This window comes from Diplotaxodon limnothrissa, linkage group LG1, assembly GCF_057381915.1.
Source record: "Diplotaxodon limnothrissa isolate DT_005_m linkage group LG1, D_limnothrissa_male_GT1.1, whole genome shotgun sequence".
NCBI lineage: Eukaryota > Metazoa > Chordata > Actinopteri > Cichliformes > Cichlidae > Diplotaxodon > Diplotaxodon limnothrissa.
The window spans coordinates 42,484,612-42,509,519 of NC_140596.1; the positions used below are offsets into that span (position 1 = coordinate 42,484,612).

The following is a 24,908-nucleotide window of genomic DNA, read 5'->3' on the forward strand; positions in this document are numbered from 1 at the left end:
TTTCTGACTGGTTTATTTCCTCATACTCTCACCTCTCAAAGAGTTGGGGTCCCAGAAGAAATCTACAAAAATCTGTGAAAAGAAAATGCTTCATTGCTCTTTTCCTACTTTTATCTAGAAATGTACACCCAATCCTGGTCCAGATTACAAATGTTTGAGTACTCCTTGTGATGTTAAAGGTATTATTTATTTAAATGTCAGAAGTCTTCTTCCTAACCTGGATTCAGTGTAACTTTGGGTGAACACATCTGATTCTGATATTCTTATATTACCTGAAACCTTGCTTACAAAATCAATTACTGTTTAGCAATAATGAGACAGTGTGTCATGACGCTGTTTCTTCTTCACTGCACACTGAAGCAAATACAGAATCACCACCTCCAGACAGCTTTTTTTTATTCATTTTTTATTCAGCTTTTCAGAAATGATTGTCAGATTTTTGGAAGCATTCATTCTTGCATCATCTTTACCCTGTATTCAAGTTTACCAATTCATCTTTTTCCTATTTTTGGTCATATGCATATCCTGTTCCACTGGAGTTTCAGATAATAAGGTCAAAATGTTTACAAGTCCTGAAAAATCAGAATGACCTGAACATTTACATTTAACCAATTTTAAGCTGCTGCTCTGTAAGGTGACAGAGAGATAATATATTCATCTCAGATCAACTTCTATGGAAGTGGAAGAGCTCCAGTTGGATAATTCTGAATGCAGCTGTGTTCCTGAGGTGGCTGAGTAAGTCCGCATGAAAACAAGACAATAACAGAACCAAATTTAAAATGGATGATTTCGTCATAGAGGGGATACAAAACATCAGTAACACTGATCCTGGTACAGCAGTAACATTGTGATATGATACAGGACAATCTCTCTGCTGGATGGTTATTTCATTATAGATCAGTAACAAGGTCAGAGATCACATTGAGAGAAATCTGCATTCATTCTTTACTAAAGCCCATAGCGCCCCTTTAAAGAGAAGAGGAGAGTGAGGGGGAAGGTCCATGTTGCAGTTTTCCATTGTTGTCATCAAAGCCAAGTGAAATACTTGTGTGAGTAGACATCTGTTTTAGAGCAGCAAAGCTGGAAGGATTGTTCCCTGGCACGTCCCAAAGCCCACCCTGTAGCCATCTCCTTCACAGTAACCTAAACAGAGGAAGCCATTGGACACGTATATGACCAGTGTCATGATGCTGTGTAATACTGTGTAAGCTCGAAAGCTGAATTTCTGACAGGCAATATAAAAGTAAAACTTTCTCTACTTTAGTGAGCCATCTGTTTGTAGTCATACATTTGTTTAGGGCTGTGCGATATGACCAAAATCTCATATCCCGATATAAGACATTTATTGTCCTGACAACGATATATATCAGAAAAATTTTAGATTTTCTGCCAATTCTGTGAATCTCGACTTGCATGAAATGTTTTCAGCTGGGTGTTGAGTCTTTTGACCCATGCATGAAACTATACATTTTCTGATATAAGTAGTAAAGGCCGCTTATATCTAAAAAAAAAAAGCGAGAACTTTAAGAAATTAATAGAGCCACTACAGTGACCATCACAACGCTGATAAAATATTGCTGTAAATTGTTTATTTGCAACACCACGAAACTGTCACGGCTGGCGGGGTGAGCCGTGTGGTGTGGAGGAAATGGAGGACCCAAAATGCAGCAGTGACTGATGGTACGAGTGATGTTTATTCACAAGTGGTAGTGGCAGAAACAGGCAGAGAGGTATGACAGAACAACTGAAGAAACCTAAACTGGGAGAACTAAATGACAAACCTGAGACCATACAAAAGGCGTGCGGGGCAGAGAGACGCAGAGACAGGAACACCATAGAACGCAGACGAGCCGACAATGAACACAGACCGACACCCACTAAATATACACACACAAGGTAATCAGGTAATCACACACAGGAGGGAAGAACAGCTGAACCTAATACACATGAGGACCGGAGGAGACAAGCTGAACACAATGACAACAGACACAGACTTTCAGAACAAAACAGGAAATCTAGAACCCGAACCGGACACAAGGGGGGAGGACACAGAATAACTAGAACAGAGGAAAATAATCACAAAACACAAAACGCTGGGTCAACGACCCAGCACCATGACAGAAACAAACGGTAGCGTGATATGAAACGATGGATGTTTTCATATCATCATCCGAGCCGATATCGTTATCTCGAACAGCTACATTTGTTTATGTATTATTGTTATTATTTAACTATTTGTTTTTAACAACAATAATAAAATATTGAAATACACTTTGAAACTGAACAGATTCCTTTCATAATGTCAGCCAGATTAAATTTTCAAGTTCAACAAGTCCAAACTTCAGCTGCAAAATTAAGATAAGAGTTTATCTGGAAATGCCTGAAGCACACGAGAGTGTACCAGCATGCAGTTATGTTCTAATTCTTCAATCCTTATGTTTTGTCTATTGTAGTTAACCTTATCTTTATGTCCATGTTGGCATTATGTAAAGATGCAAAAATGTTATTGCTACTTCTAAAAATATTGTCACATAAATCCAAATGATATGAAGTGGAAAGCATACGTTTTAAACAGACCAACCTGATATAGTGACTTCATCTCCATCATTCAAGAAGGTTCTAGTTCCTTCTCCTCCCAGGTCAATGTTCTTAGAGCCATTCCACGACAGCTCAAGCATGGACCCAAAGCTCTCTGGATCCTGCCATGAAACAAACCAGTTGCAATAAGGACAATGGAAAAGCAACAACAGTGTGAAAAGCCCACAAGAGAATTTGCTAATGAGTGATGTTATATAATCTAGCTTACAAACTGAGAACTGACAGACAAAAAGGTACACATTACAGTCATCGAGTCCTAAGCATACTGTGCATGTGGACACTCACAGGTCCACTGATGGTGCCTGAAGCGAGCAGGTCTCCTGGTTTGACATTGCAACCATTGACCGTGTGATGGGCAAGCTGCTGCTTCATGGTCCAGTACATGTACTTGAGTCAGAGAGACAGAAATAAAAATAAAACATTAGTGAATTCAAGACGGGGACAGTCATGGTACGCAGCGGCACAGCACGCTTTTCTACTGTGCACTTTATTTTGTCTTTTTTATGCCTTTTTACTGCAGCTTCCTGCAACACACTGTCACTTTCAGTCGTCAGACATCAGCCTCAGCCTGAACCTGGCCTTTACTTCAGATTCGACCGACATTATCCCACCTGAGATTGTGAGACCACCCAGCGCTCTGTGGTACATTGTCAGAAACAGACAGCCGAGGGAGAGGAAACAAAAGTGGGGATGGAGAACTGATTATCATATCCAGCTGTCAAAATAACAACACAAACCCCTCCATCCATCCTCATCCTCCTCATTAATGACAGCTCCCTCACAAACATCCCTGATCCCTCAGCGGAGTTACCGGTCAGACATTACACTGCCAGGACCGCAACAAAGGAAGGGGGGGGGGGGGGGGGGGGGTGCTCTGTGCTTATGTGCTTCAGGACTGGTGCCGTAACAATAGGATTGTGGACAGTCACTACTCACATGTCAAATAAGTGCAGGCCCTTTAATTTACCTCACAAGCTAACGGCAGCTGCATCAAACAGCAGAGAGAGCGCCCGGAGAGTGTCCATAATCTTGCTTTCAGAAGTCATGTTTAAATCTGTGCTCTGTACCAAATTCCAACAACATGTTACATGTGCCACACAAATATGGACTCTATACTCAGAGCAAATCCTTTGCACTACTTCCAAGCACATGGTTCTCCAGTGGGTGCCTTTCTCTTGTTTTGTATATATTCCTGTTGACTGTATATATTTCACCTGTTTGTTATTTATTCCTGCTGTTTTTCTATTTACCTTTTATTCCTACACAGTTAGCATCGAGCACCCATAATTTTGTTGTAGATGTACATTGGCAATAAAGGGCTATTCTATTCTATTCTATTCTATTCTATTCTATTCTATTCTAAAAGAGAGCAACTGAAACTTTATACTGATTCTCCATTCTCCTAACGAATAAAGGCCAATCCTTCCTTTTGCAGTCTTCTGACCAGCTGAGAGAAATGAAGAAGTCAACAATGTCAAAATTGCTACAGCTACACTAAATAGATAAAAATGTCAGAACACATTTTACATAACACAAACATTTACAAGAGAATCGGTCTTTCTAAAGAACTCACTGACTTTGAGTGTGGTGCTGTAACAGGATTTCAAATCAGTTCATAAAAATGCTTCCCTTATTCCATGTCTGGTAAGGTTCTCCAGGTTCTCCCGGTCATTGTAGTCTAAGAAGCTTGGTAAGAAAAGCGTCTGAACGTCTTTAAGTTTCCTTGAAGACGTTTCACTTTCATCCGAGAAGCTTCTTCAGCTCTAAGAACAACTGGTGCAGAGTCACAGCTTTTAAGCCCTATGGGAGTGTCCCCCCAAGAGAGACATGGACCCCCTCAGATGAGAGGTGAAACGTCTTGAGGGAAACTTGAAGTAGTCCAGACGCTTTTCTTACCAGGCTCCTTAGACTTCCCTTATTCCATGGCCAATTTTATGTTGTTTCTTTGCTGCAGCAACTCAAAAAACCGGAGCAATCCATGTCAAGTTAAATCAAAGGATTGCTGAGAGCCAAGGCTTTAAATGACTCGATAACTTCAAAATCCCTCTGGCATTAACATCAGCACAAAAACCGTGTGCTGAGAGCTTCACAGCATGGATCTCCATGACTGAGCATCTGTTGCATATATAATGTGTAGATGGCTTACTACTTTTGTTTATACATGCTGTTTTTCTTTAGTGGTGCAGCCAAAGAATATAATAAAATATAATCATTTAAGAATGAAGCAACCATAAAATGCTGGCAAAACAGGCATAGCTGAGACAGCAACATGTCAAGTCCTCTTTAATCGTATTTTATATAATACGGTTTGTTTGTTTAAAAACATGTAATATAGTGGTTCTGGCTCTGCAACCATGAATCTTACCTTAAAGTTGGATCTGCAGATGTTCACAGCTTCAGCCATGCCTTTGCCTTTAACAACAGAACAGATATTCATTTCAAAACATGTTACTCTCCTAACCAAGAGCATTATTATAGTGAACTAAAACTAAACTAAAAATGTGGGCAAATGGTTAACTGAAATAAAATCGCATCCATCTTCTTCTATTTAGTAGAAATAAGAACTATCCTTAAAAAAAATTAATAAAAGAAATTAAAGCAGCATTGTGTACTTTTAAAATAACTAAGTTCAAATGAAAGTATATAATAAATGAGCTTGTTTTAGGGTTGTGACAGTTTGGTCAGTTGTGTTTGTTGCCTGACCTGGACCGTCAGTGTGTCTGTGAGTCAACAAAAGTGCAACTTCCTTTATGTTATAATAGCAGAGTAGCACTGACACTTTTAAAAAGCAAACTAAAATAAAATATTTTGACTAAAAAGACTAAAAGCTAAACTGAAAAGAATAAACTTACTCTGGCAACGAACTGAAGCTAAACTGAAGGGAAAACAAAACCTCCAAATGAAACAAAAATAATAATAATAATCTAGGATCAAAGTTATTGTAGTCTTGTAGTTTCTAATTTTTATTTTTATTTCATTTGGAGATTTGGTTTTCAGGCAACCACCAGTTTACAGTAAATACAGAAATAATGCTTTACACCAGAAAATCCAATGGGGTCAACCCAATCTTAAACTTTTAAGGCCAGAAAATTCTCATTCTTTGAAAAAAATCTGATCACCCTTTTTGGCTCCTACCTCAAAGCACACTGTGTTCTGTTGATCTTATGTGCTGCACAATAATGTTTAACATTTAGTATTTACTGTCATATTCCCATATATCATTGTGATGTTGTTTATTCTATTACTCTTGTTCTCTTCTGCTTGCTTTCTTTTTTCTTTCTCAGCAGGTGATCCAGGTGATTGATATATGCATTTTTTTTTCTCTGCCCGTTCTGTTGGTTTTTGTCTTTTGCCCTTCTCCCCCGTCCCTCTTCTTAGCTGTTTCTCTTTCCCTCTTTCTTTCTCCCCTTCTTTCCCCCAGTCAAGTCTGTCCCGTATTCAGTAAGTGAAAATAAAATAAACAATAAAAGATGAATCAAATGGACCATTACGGCAAGGCTGGGATGGTCAGTTTGGTAAAGTAAATCCGTTGGGCATCTTTCTTTGCCTTTAGACAACAATTCTGATGCAAAAGAGCCAAACGGGACAGGCAAAAAAAAAAAAAAGAAAAAAAGAAAAAAAAAGAAAAAAAAAGGAAAAAAAAAAAAATCTGATCAAACTACGAGAAAAATTTGTATTTCTTTGAATATTTTATTCCCAAACCAAACAGCAGAAGATTGTTGTCTATTAAGTGCTAATGCTACCCAGTCATTAGGGTATGAGCATTCATTAAAGTATCTACCCAACAGTATGTAGAAGGTTGAATGAGACTCACTTAACCAGCTGCATTAGGATGCTGCCTGCATATTGAAACATCACAGAAACTCTATTACTATATATTACTTAACACTGGCAGGGACAGTGCTACTCCTCATGAGAGAACTTGACCATGAGTATATGTACAATTGATATCATGATAGTTTGTGGATGGTACCTTTTAGTGAAACAAACAGATTAATATTGAAAGTATACGCATCATGGTGTTGTAGGTATGGGAGGGGTTCTGGATCCTGTTGGAAGACACAAAATACAAAGCTGAAAAAGAACAGTGAGCAAAAAGAGATGAAAAAGAACACATTTTCATTTCACAGGTTAGAATGATGGAAGAAAAAGGTTGTGAGGTGATGTCAGATGGGACGGTCTGGCTTGTGGTCTTTGCTCTAATTCATCGCAAAGGTGTTCAGTCAGGTTGAGATGAGGACTCGGTGCAGGTCAAGTTCTTCCTTGTCAATCTCACCAGTCAATCCCATCGTTATGGACCTTGATTTGTGCACTGGTGCACAGTCATGTAGGAAGGGATCAAGTTGGGAACATGAAACTGAATGAAACTGAACATGAATGACTTGGAATGCTGAAGCATTAAGAGTTCCTTTCACTGGAAGTAAGGGGCTGATCCCAGCTCCTGAAAAAACCCACCATAATCCTCCCTCCTTTAAGAAAATGACACTTGGCACAATGGCAGTGAAGTACCACTCTTGTGGCAACAACCAAACCCAGACTCCTCTATCAGAGTGACAGAAGCACGATTCATTACTTCAGAGACACGTCTCCACTGTTCTAGAGTTCAAGCTCCTGTTCTGCTGATGGGTTAAGGACCTTTACCGCCTTGTCCAGCATTATTTTAATTTGTTTGTTTTTTTTGCCTGTCCTGTCCAGTACTGTAGCCATCAGAATTATTGTCTGAAGGCCAAGAAAAATGCCGAATCGATTTATTTTCCCTAGTGGACCATTACGTATTTGCTAAACTGGTCTTGATTGACTGGTCCACTTGATTAGATTTTTCTTTACTTTAAGTTATTACTAGAAAGAAGATTAAGAAGAAGGAAAGTGAAGTTGGGAAGAGAGTTAAACGAATGAGAGGGGACAAAAATAAAGGAGAAGACGGGTAGAGAGAAAGGACACTGAAAATCTACTTGACCACCTGCTGGAAAAAAACAACCAACAAGAAAACAACACAGCAGGGAAACCACAGCAACAACCAACATAAGCACAAGTAACAGTAAATAATAAATACTGAATGTTGAGTACATGTTTCTACACCTGTATGAACACATGTGTGTACACCTGTGTCAAAAAGTGGGTGTGGGAAGTCATAGCCCCGCCCCCCAAGAAGCAGGCATGGAGGAGATCCGGGCCCCGGACATCTGGAGGCCGCCCAGAGCATGAGGACCACCGCAGGGGCAATCACACCACCCACTCAGAAAAGACCTGAGAAGTGTCCTAGAAAGAGGTCACCCAGCAGCCACTGTACAGAAGCCACAGGGCGACGGGCCCAGAGGCTCCACTGGCAGCCGGCTATGCCACCAGGAGTGAGCCAGTACTCACCCAAGCATAACCACCAATGCACCGGCAGCTGGGGGCACCAGCCACTGGGAGGGTGTGTGGTGGGAGGGGCCTGAGATGTTCTGAGAGAGGTGGAATCTGAGACCTGACCTAACACCTAGATATAGATGAACAGGCACACACAGACACAAAGATCCGTTCCCACCCTCATGCACACATATACAAATACTCAGCACTTGCCCAACATGGACACACACAGAAATAAATGTAGTACACACGCTCACACTCCCCTCTACATACTCTATATTCCAGGCACAAGCACCCCCAGAGGAGCAATCCCAGACCATGGACATGGTTCCCTTTACGCTGGGGTGGAGAAAAGAAAACCACCCCGGGTCCTGCAACAGCAGGGAAGCCCACCAGCCCAGACTCAGACCAGCTTCTCCTCCCAACCCTCCACCCCAGATGGCAAACAGAGAACGGGGTGTGTGAAGAAAGGAAGCCCCTTCCTGGAGTCAGCTCACCCCCCGACCCCCATGTGTGAGCCATTCCCTGATATCCACCAAGGACAGTGGGTGCCTGGGCCCATCCAGACTGAGGCCCACAGCAGCAGCACCACCAAGCCACACAGAGCATGAGGAAGCCCCATCCATTCAGTTAACTCCCAGACTGCATAAGACAATAGACGCCCAAGCTGAGTTCATCTTTTGACTCGATGCTATAGTCTGATTCAAATGTGCTCCTTAATTATTTTTGAGCAATGTACTACATGCCGCTTATCTTTGTTGTTGTTAATTGAGAACCTTATGTTCACCTGAATGGGGTTAGGCTCAGCAAAGGGTAACAGTGCCTCCATGGGGACGACCCAAGGTGAAATAGTTGTCCCAAAATTCTTCCCCAGGAAAGGTCCCAATGGAACATACTCCCAGGCCTGGATGTCCCTAGCTGAGAATAAACACAAGTGAGAGAAAATTAGGAAGGTTATTCTTTTTTCTTTCCAAATTACTTTGCAGATTATTCAATCCACTCTTGTGGCAAACCTTTAATTTAATAAGTTGTATTCCAGGACACAAATTTCCAAAGTGCATAATTATCGGTTAATACAAGAGTTCAAATATGGTTGTCCATTCATAAAACTTTGTGTTCTTCGTTGCCACATTGACAAGTGTATACTGAGATAGTCTATACGTTGGTCGCACATAGTATTGTCATGATCCTGGGTCTGTTGACCCAGCGTTTTGAGTTTTAGTTTATGTAAGCCCTTCAGGTTTCCTAAGTTCATTTGTTATCATGCCTAGGTGTTTCTAGTTCTTATTATTTCCCCCTCGTGTTTCCAACTATGTTAAATCTCCCCTGCTCTTCATGCGTTTCATGTCTGTGTCTTACGTTGTCAAGTTCGGGTTGTCATGTCTATGTCTCATTATGTTTCCTGTTTTATTGTGAAGAGGTCTGGTGTTTCTGTGTTCATCGTGTTCAGTCTTACTCTCCCACTGTGACGTCATTATGTTCATGTGTGCCAGCTGTTTCCCCATGTGTTCCCACTTCCCTCATCCTCCTCCTGTGTGTATTTAGTCCGTGTGCTTTCAGTCATTTGTTGTCAGGTCGTCTGCTCATCCATGTCTCATCCCCAGGTACCCATGTCAGTTCACTATGGTTAAGCTTTTTCATGGTTTGTTATTAGTTCACCCAGTTTAGGTTATTGTTTAGTTTTCACCGTTGCCCGATTATTTTTACCCTCATTGCTAGCCTCAATAAACGGCTTGTTTTGTTTATCCACACTACGTTTTGGTCTGCGTTTGAGTCCTCCTCTGCAACACATACGGTCTGCCCCAGCCAGACCGTGACAAGTATACGTCCAGATTAAATATCTTTGTTTCAAAATCATGCAGAGTGTAATGATTTGTGTATTTATGTCAGTGAACACGAACAAATGCATTGCCTTGTCACGGCCTTTTCATGTTTTGCCATGAGAATTGGTAGTAAGGGACAATTCATCCATTCTATTTATTAATGAATCAATTTTCCAAGGGACATTTCTAAAATACACGCACAAGCACATGTTTAGTCTAAGTAATGTTTTATATGTACTAAAACAAACTGTTGACAAGTTAAATTTAATCTTGATCTTGAAAGGTTAGTATATCCAGTTCATACCTGGTACCATAATTCATTGTTGTAATCCAAAGTTTCATATTCACTGTTCCTCAGATTCCACTTCATTTAGAAACTGATTTCTTTTGATCTCACAACATTTTAATGTTTAAAATTACATCTTTAACAAATCAGTGATTAGAAAAATATATTTTTAATTAAATTAAGAAAACATTTTCTACAATTTAAAGCTGCAGTGGAGACCGTCTAATTAAATCGTCTAGATTGGTTCAAAGTTGCATTAGCTACTGAGGTACCAGCATGGCCGCCTACAGGTTTAGTTTTAATGAAGCTGGTTCCTCTCATGAAATCTAGCTGCAGTTCATAATTAGACAGTGGATGTTGTTTAAGTATATTATACAACAGTTTGTGTAAGTATATATTTTCACAAACAATGACTCAAATGGAGCTGTGGCAGTGTAACAGGACTGTTACTTACGAAGAGTAACTCTCTGCTTTGGGGGTGACTGTAGCTCAGGAGTCAGAGCAGCTCCGCTAACTGAAAGGTTGGTGGTTTGATGCCTGGCTGCTCCAGTCTGCATAGCAAATATCCTGTGGCAAGATACTAACCTCAATTTGTTCTCTGATGCATCTATCAGATTAAAAATGTGTGTGAATGAAAGCACTTTCTTTTTCTTTCTGGGTTACTTATTCTTTGATGTTCAAAGAATGTATGGGTCCATTTTGAAATGTTTGTTTCGTGCTGGCTATAGTTTTAATGCCAGTCTTCTTTCAGAATCTTTTTCTGTTCTTGCACACAGATACATTTCATTGCCTGAGCTTTCTCCACTGAAAAAAAATACTTTATAAACAAGAAGAAAGCATTGCATTTAGCTTATTGTGCAGTTCTATGGGAGAAAGTTTACATGGCAAATATTCATAGAAAGTCTGTGGTGAAGTCTGCAGCCTGATGTCCTGAGGGCATCAGCAGTCGTGTATAAAGTAAAAGTGACATCAGTTCACCTTCAAGCTGCATATTCAGCAGAAATGTCACAGGCTGAAAAACCTCTTACCACTGTACTGTTAGGAGGAAAAGCTGGGGACTAAAGTGAAGAGTTCACTAGTAAGACAGGATGTGCTTGAAATATCAAAAGTCCAGAGAATATGTTCCCTAAAGACAACTCCCTACTTACTGGATATTTTAAGAGTAAAGTTAAATTCAAAGGTTTTGTACATTTAGCTTTTTTTCTTTTTCCTACGGCTTGTATCTCTCTGACACTCAGACACGAGAAGGCCTGGCTTACAATCTCCGCTCTGATTCATCATAAAGGTGTTCTATCAAGCTGAGAGGAGGACTCTGTGCAGGCTAGTCAAGTGCTTCCTCAGCAATGTCAATCTCAGCATCCACTGCCCTGTGATTTCACATGGCCCACCTGTCAGGGGTTTTGAGTTTGTTCTGTATTTTTGAGTTTCTTGTGTAAGGTTTGTGTTATTCTTATTAGGGTCTAGTTGAGTTGAGTTGAGCCGTTACTATCATCTGTCTCCTTGGTTTTTGTGTCTTGTTTCTTGTCTAGTCCGTCATGTGTTTTAGGTCTGTGTGTTCCATAGTGTCAAGCTTGTGTTGTCATGTCTATGTCTCTCCATGTTTCCTGTTTTATTTTGAAAGTCTTGTGTTGCTATGTTCAATGAACATCTTGGGATAACAAAGCAGCAATATCTGCTCCTGTACTTTAGATACACATGGGATTCATGTAGCCTCTCTCCAAGTACCAATAAAAGACAAAGCTACAATAGTAGTTGTGTTGAAAAGGCACAACCTGTACTCCCTGAATAGCCTCCCAAATCACAGCCGGGCAGGGCAGAAGTAACTCACCCAGTGTTGTGCAGAGGATTACAGAGTGCATACATATAAGACTAAACAGCAGACTTGGTTTGTTGTGGAGGGTGGAAGTTCATGACTTATTTTTTCACTTTACTTTAACCGGAAATAAACTTTCAGTTACACTTTTAGTAGCTATAGCTATGAAAATATGAAAACAGCTTGCAGCATTCATAGCATGTAAAATTACAATCTATGAATATAAAAGGACAATTAGCTTTTACAACCAGATACAATGTGTCATTTGAACATAATTATTTGAGTCTCATAGGTGTTCTTATTGAATAGCGTCACAACCACATGTGAAATGTAAGATTCTGTGTAAACCTTAGTTTGACTATGGCACTGCAGTTGGTGGCGTACCAATGTGTTCTCTAGTAACGTTTTGGGAGTCCCCCCTTCTTCTCCTGCAGATTATCTACTATAAACATTCCCATTTCTGTTGCATAGTAAAACCATCTTCAAGCATTTACAACATGAAAATGTTGGTGAGGTGTATTGTTTAGAGACTCTTACCACTCCAGTCATTCATGAGTACCATTCCAAAGATGTGTTCATGGGCTTTCTGGATAGGAATGGGTTCCCCTAGCGGATTACCTCCTCCAACAAAGAATGCCTGATCACAAACAGAAGCAGTTGTGAATATGAAAACAACTAAATACTGAAGTACAATACTGAATATTCTGACCAGAGAAACTCTGATCTTTCTCTCAGTTAATTCAGATGTTGAAATTAAATTAATACAATTACAAATAAAATACACCTGGGCTGTTAGATTAAACAAACACATTAATCACCATCTCCAGTTCAATGTCCAGCTTCTTAGATGGGCCAAACACTGGGGGTTTTGCTAAAAAGAAGAACAAAGGCAACAGTTATCGTCAGCTACGAGGTGAGACTGTGCCGAAGCTGCTCAAAGTCACAAGCACATCACGCAGTCATATGTGTGGACAAGTAAATGGTTTATATACAGCATATGATTGGATTTAGACGCTAAAGATGCATTAATTGATATTCTGATTACTAATAAAACACAAATTAGTTAAGCAACATACAAACAAAAATAAAATAAAGTTCTTGAAACTAGATCAGGGGAAGCCTTGAGGATTTTTAGCACTTATATGATGAATGTAATTTGGATGCTTTACCTCTGATTTGGTCCATCGGGGTAATATAGATCGATCGAATTCAGTTCACTTACTAGTCTCTAACTTTGCGTCTTGCTGAACACATAGTGTAAAGTGATTTATCAAAACTTTTTTACTATTTGCTGCTGCTGTAAATTCCTTAGCATTAGATATCACTGCTGATTCATTAAATTAGCATTGATTTACTTTACTTATCCTGTTTGATGAGTAAAGGTTTACATGAACTCTTAAGATGTAAATGGTTTGATTTCACAAGACTTGAGACTAATTTATTACTTAGTACTTGTTATTCTGTTTCTTTGTTATTCTGTTTCTTTCGCTGAGGGAACATGTGCACGTAATTTCGTTCCACCTCATGTAAACATGTGATGCGAATACAATAAAGAATCCTTGAATTATAAGGATCTTACTCTGATCAGGCCTCATCTGGCCTGAAGGGCGGCGGATGGGAGTCCCAGAAACAACCACTGATGATGCCCGGCCATGGTATCCCACAGGAAGCCTTAACCTGCATAATACAGAACTCAAGTCACTACAACAAGCTGCTGTGCTGCTTTAAGTCTGCAATGTGCAAAATGGATAGGAAATTGATTTCTGGCAAATAAGCTGCATCATTTCCAGTTATCTTCGAAATGTACAGTTAGTGACAACAAGAAGAAGATAAGGGTAAAGGCATAACCTGCAGAAATGAGACAAAGGTACTTATAGTTGAAGATGAAATATTAACCATAGTAAATAATGACTCATTTAATTATGTAAAAAAGCTCAATGTACGCGAGCGTGTGGGTAATTCTTCACAAAATATTCCAAAAACAAGCATTTTTAGGCATGTAAATAATGTTGAATACTAAGAAATTTCAAATCACATATGTTGCTAAATGGCAAAATGTCTGACTTTGAGATGATAAACCCCACGGTAGCATTTCTGTTTCAGTTCAGCAGCATCGATCGTTGGTCACGTTCATAGTTTGATTGCTGGTTTTCTGGACTTAATTGTCTTCTGAATCATATTTTCAAAGTGTTTATATGCAATAAAATCCAAAAATAAATTCGCTTTAGTAACTTTGACACAGTCACATCTGCTGTAATATTTACACAGATTACTGTGGTTTACAGAAATACTCATTTTGGCCATGTCATTTTCAGGCAGTAACCTCAGAAAGACTGTATGGGCGTTTAGTTTGGCAGGTGTTTTGGTAGCAACCAGGGACCCCATACAATATATGACATGTTGTGGTTTACCATTTGCCCTTTGGAGCTTTTAAATTGCTTCATTTTATAAATGAACTGTTAAAATGAAGTGTTAGGTAACTTTATGCAACCTTCACTGCCTGAGATGAAATTATCCAGTACAGTGTGTCAGAGGGGCACACAGTTATACTTAGCATTAGTCCCCTGAGAGCGCACGTTGTGACAGAGGGATTCAGTGGGGATTCCTGCAAGTCCACACCAAAGCTCTGAAGTACAAATTAATTAGGCAAACCTTGTAGTGGCCACAGTTTGTGGACAATTTGAAATGATCTCTTTTAATATTACTACACATTAAGGCCTCCCAGTCAGCATTTTCTTCATTGTATCAAGTGTTTACTGTTGGTTGGATTCACATGTACCAGTTTGGCATCAGAGCATTCTCCTTTCCCCGGAACATGATCCCAACATTAGTGGCATGATCTCTGGAGGAGTAGAAGTCCGTGTAGTCTCCTATGAAAAACAGACAGTTCATGAATGGGATGGATGCTTTCTTTAACAAACATTTGCAGGAGCGGTCTGCATGCCTAGGCACTTGATTTAGTGTACCATTTCGAGATTAAGTATAAAAAAGCTTATTTTTGCTTGTACTCTCTGCCGCCTGCATTCTGGGTCCACTATGTGGTTCTCCACCCAGTTATATTTGCTCTGTCACAGCTGTAGTAGGCTGTAAAAATGTGTTCTGAATTTTGCAAGTGTCTTGAGCCACTGTTATAGAACCAGCAATGTCCTTGTAAAAGAAGAAACAGCATTATTTGATGTGTGTGTGGTGGGGCGTGGTTTACGATGCTGCTGCAGGTGCGCTTGATCCACCTGCGCGGCATCTGCAATGACGCCTCGCCTGCTTAAAAGTTTGGAGATGTGGTTAACAATGTGGTTGTTGGTGTGTTGAGCTGGTGGCGGGCTAGCTGCAGCTGTGTGTGGATGTATAGCAACCGTGTGAGTGTTAATAAAGTATGTTGAAAAGCATGTTTATGCCACCGGGCCTGCCGTGGTCGTTTACAGTGTGAAATTAATCAAAAAAGGCTTTGTACACAGGTGTGTATAGATATGACATCAGAACAATGCAGAAGGTGCTTGCAGGCACCATTCCTGCCATTTTCTTTGGAAATAATGATATTTCTACATGACCTTGAAATTTTGAGTGGAAGTTTATATAAACTCGTCAACCACAACATTAAACTCAGACAGGTCAAGTACAATGACATTAAATCACATTAACTGAAGTTTGATAAGCGGTTAAGAAAATGTATTCATGAATGAATGGTATATACAAGTGTGTATAAGTGTACTCTGAAGTTCTTTGGGCAGTCAGTAAGATTTAAAGACTAGAAAAGTGCTGCAGTCAAGAGAGACTAATGACTCTCTCACTGCGTCCAGACTCAGCAGCTACGGCGCGCTGCCAGAGACCCTACGTATGCAGTTTAACAACCGTTTTTTGCCTTTGCTATCAGAACATCATGATAGCGTGATTACCTGACAGAAAATGACAATGAAGCCACATTTTTGCACAGGTTTGGCCTGTGGTTCTAAACTTTTGATCAGCTGTGAAACAGCCTGTTTCAATTTAAGTGTTGTTTTCAATAAATTGCTCCAAAAAATATTTTGTCTCACTCCCAATTCTGCTTGTTGCATGTTGAAGCTCTACTTGGAAACTTGTTTTGCAATGCCATCTCTTCAATAATCATGCAAAATATGTTTGTTTTTTGCCATTTTTCAAGTCGTCTTTAACTTTTAATTGTGACTGTATACAAAAGCAAGTCCATTTTCATACAACAAAATCTCTGATAAGAGAAGTTTAGGTGAGGCTTACCAATGTTTGCAGGAAGGTGCATGATGACTGCGCTTTGATGGATAAATGCTCTGCACAGACAAAGGAAAGAGGTGGATATTAGCAAAATAAGCTTTCTCAAAAGAGGATACACACACTTATGGACATAAAATCTCCTGAAGACTAAATAATGCAAAGATACGTTTTGCTTTGTTTTGTTATATGTGGCTCAAAGGGGATTAAACAATACAAAACTGCATTTACAAACACAGACACACTTGTAGAGTGCAAAAAAATCCAGAAAAAAAACCCCCTTAATATTCTGGCAGCTTTGCACCAGAAAAATATCTGAAAATAACAAAATCTATCATCACGTAAAACTGTGGAAATTTTCTGTAATTTAAATACAATAAATGTGTGTGACGTGTGGGATACTAAATTAGACTGCAGCTGTTTTAGCTTTAAATTTACTAGAATCACAGACTTTGTATATTAAAAATAAATGCAGTAGTAGTATTAAAAACAATGACATTACCTATTAATATGGTAAAACACTGATCTAATACAATTATCAGGCCTCTAACAGCAGAAAAGTACTCTTATTAGTTGGGCTTTATTATGTAATTTAATGTGAACATTTTTGTACTTTTTATCCATAATTAATGCAATAATATTCTGTACCGCCCATTAAACAAAAGTCACAATATTTTTATTAAACGGGTACAGTGGTTTAAAAATACAGCAATCTACTGTTTATTTTTATACGGACTGTGTAATAGGTTTTTACGTGTATTCTAGCATAAAGTTAATGGATTTACCCTTTAAAAATTATCCTTGTTATTGTAATTATAATATATTGTTAACTACAGATGTTATAATGCACATACTGATCAATATGAATATTGAAAGAGACCATTTTATCATTTTATATAACTTTTTCAAAAATTAGAGAACAATGAGATTTTGTTTTACAGTGCCATCTCTTCAATAATTAGGACACACTTACTTGCTTTGCCTCAGCATTTAATTCTGTTAACAAACAGACCACAACAGAAAACTTCTAACAATCTGTCGTAAAAAAAACGAAAGTGCTTTGTTCAAATGGCTGTTAATGAGCCATAAAAAACAGCAAGTAATTAAACCTAGGGTACACTAAATTTAGAGCCACACTGAATATGGCAAGTTTTCCTGGTGCTGCAGACACCTAAAGATATTTAGGCACGTGCAGACAGCAAAGTTATTTTTCAGTCTAGTTGACAACAGGCATAGTTTCTATGGTAGCTCGCTCTATCATTAGAAAATAACCACTACAAACTTCACTGGTGGTGGAGTCTGAGTACACCACATCTCCAACTTCCTCACCTAAACTGTTACAACTGGAGTGCTTAAATTTTGGGCGAATATTCTAAATACCATTAGCCACATTATAATAGATAGATAGATAGATAGATAGATAGATAGATAGATAGATAGATAGATAGATAGATAGATAGATAGATAGATAGATAGATAGATAGATAGATAGATAGATGTGGGGCACAGAAAGGAATGGGCAAGAATACTAGAGGCACAAAACAACAGCTCCTGGTAGACAGAGCAGTCGTCCAAGACTGCAAGAGCAGGCTGACCAACCTGTGCACTGCCTCGATTGATTAGAAGAAGGCCAATGACTCGATGCCCCACACCTGGATCCTAGAATACGTCGAACTGTACAATATCAACAGGACCCTAAGAGCCTTCATCAGGAACTCAAGTTTTTATAACATGGTAGTTTACTTGATCATACTAACTTTAGCTACTTACCTACCTTTAACTACTCTGTCAGGGGTATTAATAGTTAGTAATAGTTAATAGTATGATGTATAAGTTAATATCTACAAGAGACAGTCCTAAATATAATGTATGAAATAAAAAAGGTTTTAGCTACCTTGCAGTCCTGAGCAGTAGCTAGAATGTGGGGTTTGCTGCTGTTGAAACCCATTGGTTTATGTAAGCATGGTTCTGTGAGGCAAGCCACAGAGGAAAATGGCAGCTAAAGTTAACTGTTGGTGCCTCAATTCTTTTCCTTCATCCTGGGCTATAATAGAAAATGCAGACTCCCGATAAGCAGCAGTCTGCCACCTACTGGCAGCTGGCTCTTTGCAACAGTGTCTAGTGTTGAAGTGGCAATTTAAAGGGATGCACACTGACTATTGCCCTAATTAACATAATTTCATCTTAATGTTAATAACCCAAAATAATCTGTGTCCTGATTGCACACCTCACAACACTGAATTGGACAACTGGGAAAACATGGATGGTATCTTATTTTTGTTTACTGGACATTTTAAACATGTGTTCCCCCTTCTTTCCTGCCTGAAATACTTTTACCATATTATGTATTGTCATCCAGATGCTGTGAAAGAGCAAATCTAATATATTCACATGTATAATTCTTTTAAACCTAACTATTAGCATTTAGCATGTGTTTCCAGTTTATTCCAGACTTCCTGATTCTTTCTGATTCGTGTTTTATTCAGTTATCATTGCCATGGTATTAAATTGCTGCTTATTACACCAAAACTGCCAGTTGTTTCCTGGTCATCACTATTCTTTAAGCTTGTTTTAAAAGCTTATTAACATGGGTATTAATGTGTTATTAAATAGAAGCAGGCAGTTTTGGATTTTGTAGTTGGAAGCAGGTTATTTATTGCTTTATACATAGATTTATGTGCAATATTACTCAACTGTAACCACTGTTGCTACCATTGTATTACTTGGATATTAAGTGGTTATTACTTTGGTAATTAAGTGGTAATAACTTAGAAATCAGCACATTATTACGTTCATGTTTCTGCCTTGTTACCCTATTATTACTACTTCATTACAGAGCTGTAATAGAAAGCACAAAAATATATGTATTTTCTAAGAGAAAAACAACACAGTAGCCTGAGGATGAAGATGCAGTGTAGACTATGCTTTGTACTGTACACTCCTGTAAACAGACTGACCTGCTCCGAAGGCTCATATCATCTCTCAGTGTGCTCTCATTGGCTGACAGCAGCATTTGCACTGTCCTTCTGGCTTCCCTCCAGGCCTCATAACCAAGAGCCATGAATGCATTCAGTGTAGGCTTATAGGGACACAGATAAACGTTAGTATATGATCCACCAAGTAGCCTTTTTGGTACATTTCTTCAATGGAACATGAAACAAATAAAACTTTGGCTGATGCACAATACATTAGTGGGCGAGACCACAATCCAAGTGTAGGGGTTCTGTGTGACTAAATGTACACAGGAACCACTTGATCACTTCCAGCTTTGTCTGTTGTACTGTGAACATATCAAAAAGTAGAACTAGTAATGACAACCCTTTTGTTCTAATGAAAGCTGCTTAATTAGTGAATATACTTTCAAACATTTCTACTGTCCTGTAATGTAGGATATCTAAAATATATGATCCACAGAGTTCAGAATGTGATTCTTCCTGACTCATCTCTATACAAAGGAAAATATTTACATTGCTTTGAGAAAATATTTGCTCCCCTTTCTGTTTGTCATATTTGTCCCACTTACATGTTTCAGATCAAATAGATTTTAATATTTTAATAAGTTTTAATATTATAGAAAGACAACCTTTGTAAATACAAAATATGATGATTTAACTTGTTTAAGAACTGCCACCAACGGCAGCATTTAAAAAAACACCATCATCATTTGAAAGGTTATTATGTTTTAAGAATGCATATTTGTCTTTCTAAATGATGTTTAGGACGAGACCTGCAGTCTGTCATGTTACTGAGAATGCCAAATCTGTAAAATCTGAAGCTGCGGTATTCCTGGAATCTTTATTTTCATTTTTATTTCCTTTTTTAAGGCATAAGATTGTCTATTAACGATCTGATCTTTAACTGACACAAAAAATTAACTTGCTGGATTGTATTGATATTCTACTGTATGATGAAGAGACATAGTATGGCAGTAATACAGTGGCTTGCAAAAGTATTCGGCCCCCTTGAACTTTCCCACATTTTGTCACATTACAGCCACAAACATGAATCAATGTTATTGGAATTGCACGTGAAAGACCAACACAAAGTGGTGCACACGTGAGAAGTGGAACGAAATTCATGCATGATTCCAAACATTTTTTACACATAAATAACTGCAAAGTGGGGTGTGCGTAATTATTCAGCCCTGAGTCAATACTTTGCACACCCCACTTTGCAGTTATTTATTTGTAACAAATGTTTGGAATCATGTGTGATTTTGTTCCACTTCTCACGTGTGCACCACTTTGTGTTGCTCTTTCACGTGCAATTCCAATAACATTGATTCATGTTTGTGGCTGTAATGTGACAAAATGTGGGAAAGTTCAAGGGGGCCGAATACTTTTGCAAGCCACTGTATTTCATTTACTGAAATTTTGTTTAGTTAATGTCAGATTAAACAGGTAACCTGTGTTATTGGTTAATGTTTAGACTCACCTGGTCAAAGACATCTTGATGTTTGGAAAGCACAGGTCCTCTAAACAGAGACTTCACTGCACTGAGGTCTAGGATCTGGTCCCCAATCGCAACACCAATGCGATGTCTGGGCTTGGGAAGTACATGCATCCACAGAAATACACGTGACTAAAGATTATCTACTATGCTTTCACATACACCACAGTTCCACCACCAGTGTTATGTACATCAGGGCAAAAGGCTCCCTTTAATGCAAATAATAGTTCCCTACTAATACCACTGTTCTCTCTTCACATTAATTTAATTCTCATTGTGTCCTGTAGATGGAAGCATTGTCATCCAACCCCACTTGTAAAGGGACAAGTGGACCCATACCAGGCAAGAAAACATAGACACTGAATGTATGTATGTATGTATGGGGGGAAGGGTTGAGGTTTTTCATTCAATTTTAATCAACTCTCTTTGTCTGTGTGACTAAACTAGTGTTTGTGAGCAGAACATTCCCATGGGTCAGGTTTTTACTTGGAGAAAAAGAGGCTCTGCTGTCATCTCTGTTACTGAAAGGTTACGCAATATTCCTTCATTAGAATAGTAGTAAAAAGCAAACTACACTTACACTGTCAGGTGTAGAGAATATTCCATAAGGAAGGTTGTGGAAGGAGAAGTCAGAAGTTGGATCTACTGCTATAAAGGACATCTTCTCTTTGGCAGCTGGATTCAACTGAAGCTTACTGACTAACCAAAAGACTGAGCAGTAAGCTCTTCCAGATGTTTAACTTTAGAAAGGCCCCACCTCCTACTGGACAGCCAATCACATGTTGCCTAGAGTATCCACCTCTAGCTAAGGTCCCTGGAAGTTAATGCAAAACAGCCACATAAATGACTCAGCAAAACTGTAGCCTCATCTCTTGGTGGAGTATGGAGAGAGGGAAAGTTCATGCACCTTAGTAGAAAATGTTAAAGATCTCTCAGGTGTTAACTTTGAATGAAAAAGCCACAAGTAAGTAAGTAACACTTATATGATCGTGACAGATGCCATCGTTATTGTTTCAGTATTACTGATAGAAAATGTGCTGTCAGTCTTATAGAGTTTAAATAAAGTGTTACCAAATGTTTTTAGTTCAATAAAGTTCAACACATAATTTGCCTTTGATGTCTGTGCTTCCCATCAGGAAGATACATGAATGAGTTTGAACGAGTGGCACTTCACAGAGGCAGTTACTTTTTGTGTTTAAAAAATTTGTCCCAAAAGTTGATGTGTGTAGTTCTGTGATGTAGTGGGTCAAAAAAAGTATACTGAAACACACAATGATAGTCTAATAGAGTGAAAATATAACAGATAACACCAAATCCATTCTTACCCTCATTAAAACTGAAGTTTTGTGTAATCATACGTGCATTTTGACTTTTCTTCTCCATGAACAGACTTTCACTCGTCTGTTGTATTTATTGCTGAATTGTCTATCAGGAGTTTCAGCCCAAAGGAAAGCAAAAATTTTGGGCTTCAAATTTAATCACAAAATTATTTTGCCAGTGGCGGTCAAAACTTCTGCGCTTAAATCTTTCAATTCCCCCTTCCTCTCACAAACACACTCTCACACATTTCCCTTTTAAGGGTTTGACAGATTGACACACTCAAACAGAGAGCCTTTTCTTAATGATGAATTGGAAACAAAGTGAAGTTTACACTAATACAGTACATTTGCTTATGAAAGACTGAAGTGAGGAGTAGTAAAAAATTCAGTTCAACTTCCCTACAAACAAAAACACATGGGTTTGATTGCTGTGATAAGCTGTGGACAAACGCATGCCTGAGGTTGGCTTTGACGAGACACCATTTCGTATCTCTTTCATGCATAGTGGTCACCACAGTTACAGCTATTCAAAAGCTGTTTTCTTGTATTTGTGTCAGTGTTGATAGGGGAGAGAGGGCTTTTGCTGTGGCTGCACCCAGACTGTGGAACAGTTTACCTCCTCACATCAGACTCTCCACAAGCCTAGGAACTTTTAAAACTGCTCTTAAAACTCACCTCTTCTCATTGGCTTTTTAGCAAGGTTTAACTTATTGTTTTAACTTATTGTTTTATCAGTGAGGTGTTTTATGTACTTGCGTTTTATTGTATTTTATATTTGTATTTTATTGTACAGCACTTTGGTCAGCCTCGGTTGTTTTTAAATGTGCTTTATAAATAAACTTGACTTGACTTGACATCTATAGTAACATTAAACAACCAGTGGGAGGCAGGTATGGGCTGACACACATTGTCCAATGTAGTGGTTTATGTACAAGTATCTGTACCTGGGAACATCTAAAAGCATCAGGTCTGCTGACCTCAAAGATCTCCTGGGGCGGTAAATGCTAAGAAGCTCTGCCAGGTAAGGAGGTGCAGTACCGTTAAGAACCTTAAAAACCAGCAGTAAAATTTTAAAATCAATCCTAAAAGCAACTGGGAGCCAGTGGAGAGAGCAGAGGACCGGAGTGATGTGGTCTCTCTTTTTGGAACCGGTCAGCATGCGAGCAGCAGGGTGCTGCACCAGTTGGAGGCGATGCAGACAGGAACGATCTAAACCAGCATAAAGGGAGTTACAGTAGTCCAGCCGTGATGTAATAAAAGCATGGACCACCCTTTCTAGATCGTTCCTGCACAGGTAGGACTCCACACCTTTGCTGAATGTCATCAGCAAAGGTGTGGAAGGACACATTATGTTTGCGCAGCACATCGCCCAGAGGGAGCAAATACAGAGTAAACAGCAGGGGGCCTAGAATGGACCCCTGAGGTACACCACAAGTTAAAGGAGCTCTGGGAGATGACAGTTCACCGAGGTGAACAGAAAAACTCCTGTTATCCAGGTAGGACTGGAAAAACTTTAAAACAGTACCTTTCAAACCGACACAGTGTTCTAGGCGGGATAACAGTATGTTGTGATCGACAGTGTCGGAGGCTGCTGTCAGGTCTAAGGTTACTAGGACAGCAGCACAACCAGAGTCTACACAGCAAAATCTCCAGTGTTAATTTAACACTGGAGATTTTGCTGTGTACAGTTAAAAGCAAAAGCATGTGATGTGCGACGTGTTTGATTGTAATGATTGTTATTCAACCCTTTCATGCATGAATTAGGACAACCTCACTCAGGATTTTTATTATTCTTTTCATGCATAAAGACAAATAAAAATCCTGATTGAGGTTGAAAAAAACAAAAGCAACATCAGTCCAGCAAACAAGTACTGCACACTCCAGTGCTCAAAATCTTTAGTCCAGCGGCTGTTTTGAAGCCTAATCTCTTCTCTCTGTAACAACCAAACCCACAGCTGACTAACACCTTCAGGTGTGCTCCACCAGCGACTCTTGGACAAGGACAAAAACTCTGGTTCAAAGGGAGTCTGGCTGCTCTAAAGCCGGCACAGCCGTAACCAGTATTTAATGCCCCTCTGGAACTCAGGCTACTCACAGGATTGGGCCCATAAGTAGCAATGTCAACTAGTGTCCTTTCCTGGACAGCAATATCTAACAGGTAGTAACGTGACAGCAGCACAGCTCCTGATCTAGCGTTTCCCACATATGTGCTTCATGTTCTCCCATCACCAGTCCTGTGCAGGCCTATAACTATAGTAACAAACATGTAGCTCCACATCAAGACTGCTTATTGGCCCTCAGCAACCTGCTCCCAAGCAGACTGACTCTTCCAGTTTTCCATCAGACTACTCAGTTGTGTCTATTAACCACAGTTGTCTTGTCATTCAATTGTCTCAACAAAATCTGTTTTGCATTTATGGTAAACTAGTTGGAAAAGATGGTATGAGTTTACAGCTAAGGTTAAATAAATGTGTGTGTTGTGTTTGCTCTGGTACAAATATCTGCCCCAGAGCAGATACTGTATTTATCCCAGTGAAAAAAGACTGAGCAGTTGCCTCAAAACCAGCTTAAAAGTTGTGTAAGTGCCAAGAACTCAACAAATTTACTACAAGAATGTTCAAACATCCAGCCATGAAAGAAGGTGGTGTGTGGATGAGGTGCCACTTACTAAGGGGCATTTAACCAAACATTAGTGAGGAGGTAGATATATATTCAACCTGCATGTATAATTTAGAGAAAATCTCAAATAAATTTTAATTTGTGTACCCAATTCTTGTTTTTTTCTTTTGAAGATGTATGCTGTACAATCATTCCAACATGGAAAATGATTCAAAGAAATCATTAAAACCCTCAAACGAACGTGGATGTCATGGTCCTGAGTCTTCTGACTCAGTGTTTATGGTTTTTGAGTATTTATATTCTTTGTTTCCATTTATTACACTAGGTTAGGTTATCGTGATGTTGTTTATTCTATTGCTCTCTTTTTCGTCGTTTCTTTCTCAACAGGTGATCCAGGTGATTGATAGATGTATCTTTTGTCTGCTTATTTT

The 24,908-nt window shown here is 39.1% G+C and overlaps 1 protein-coding gene across 1 annotated transcript; it reads right to left on the reverse strand.

Moving 5' to 3' along the window:
• Positions 1–397: 397 nt before the first annotated feature.
• fah (fumarylacetoacetate hydrolase (fumarylacetoacetase)) lies at positions 398–21,259 on the reverse strand. The gene is made up of 14 exons (XM_085350629.1): positions 21,120–21,259; positions 20,525–20,635; positions 19,048–19,169; positions 16,100–16,149; positions 14,649–14,739; positions 13,449–13,546; positions 12,688–12,740; positions 12,407–12,506; positions 8,735–8,865; positions 6,572–6,647; positions 4,964–5,010; positions 2,884–2,985; positions 2,582–2,699; positions 398–1,143 (listed from the first exon to the last, which is right to left on the reverse strand). Exons 1-14 carry the CDS (start codon positions 21,198–21,200, stop codon positions 1,067–1,069), a joined length of 1,257 nt encoding a protein of 418 aa, XP_085206755.1. The 5' UTR covers positions 21,201–21,259; the 3' UTR covers positions 398–1,066.
• Positions 21,260–24,908: the final 3,649 nt, after the last annotated feature.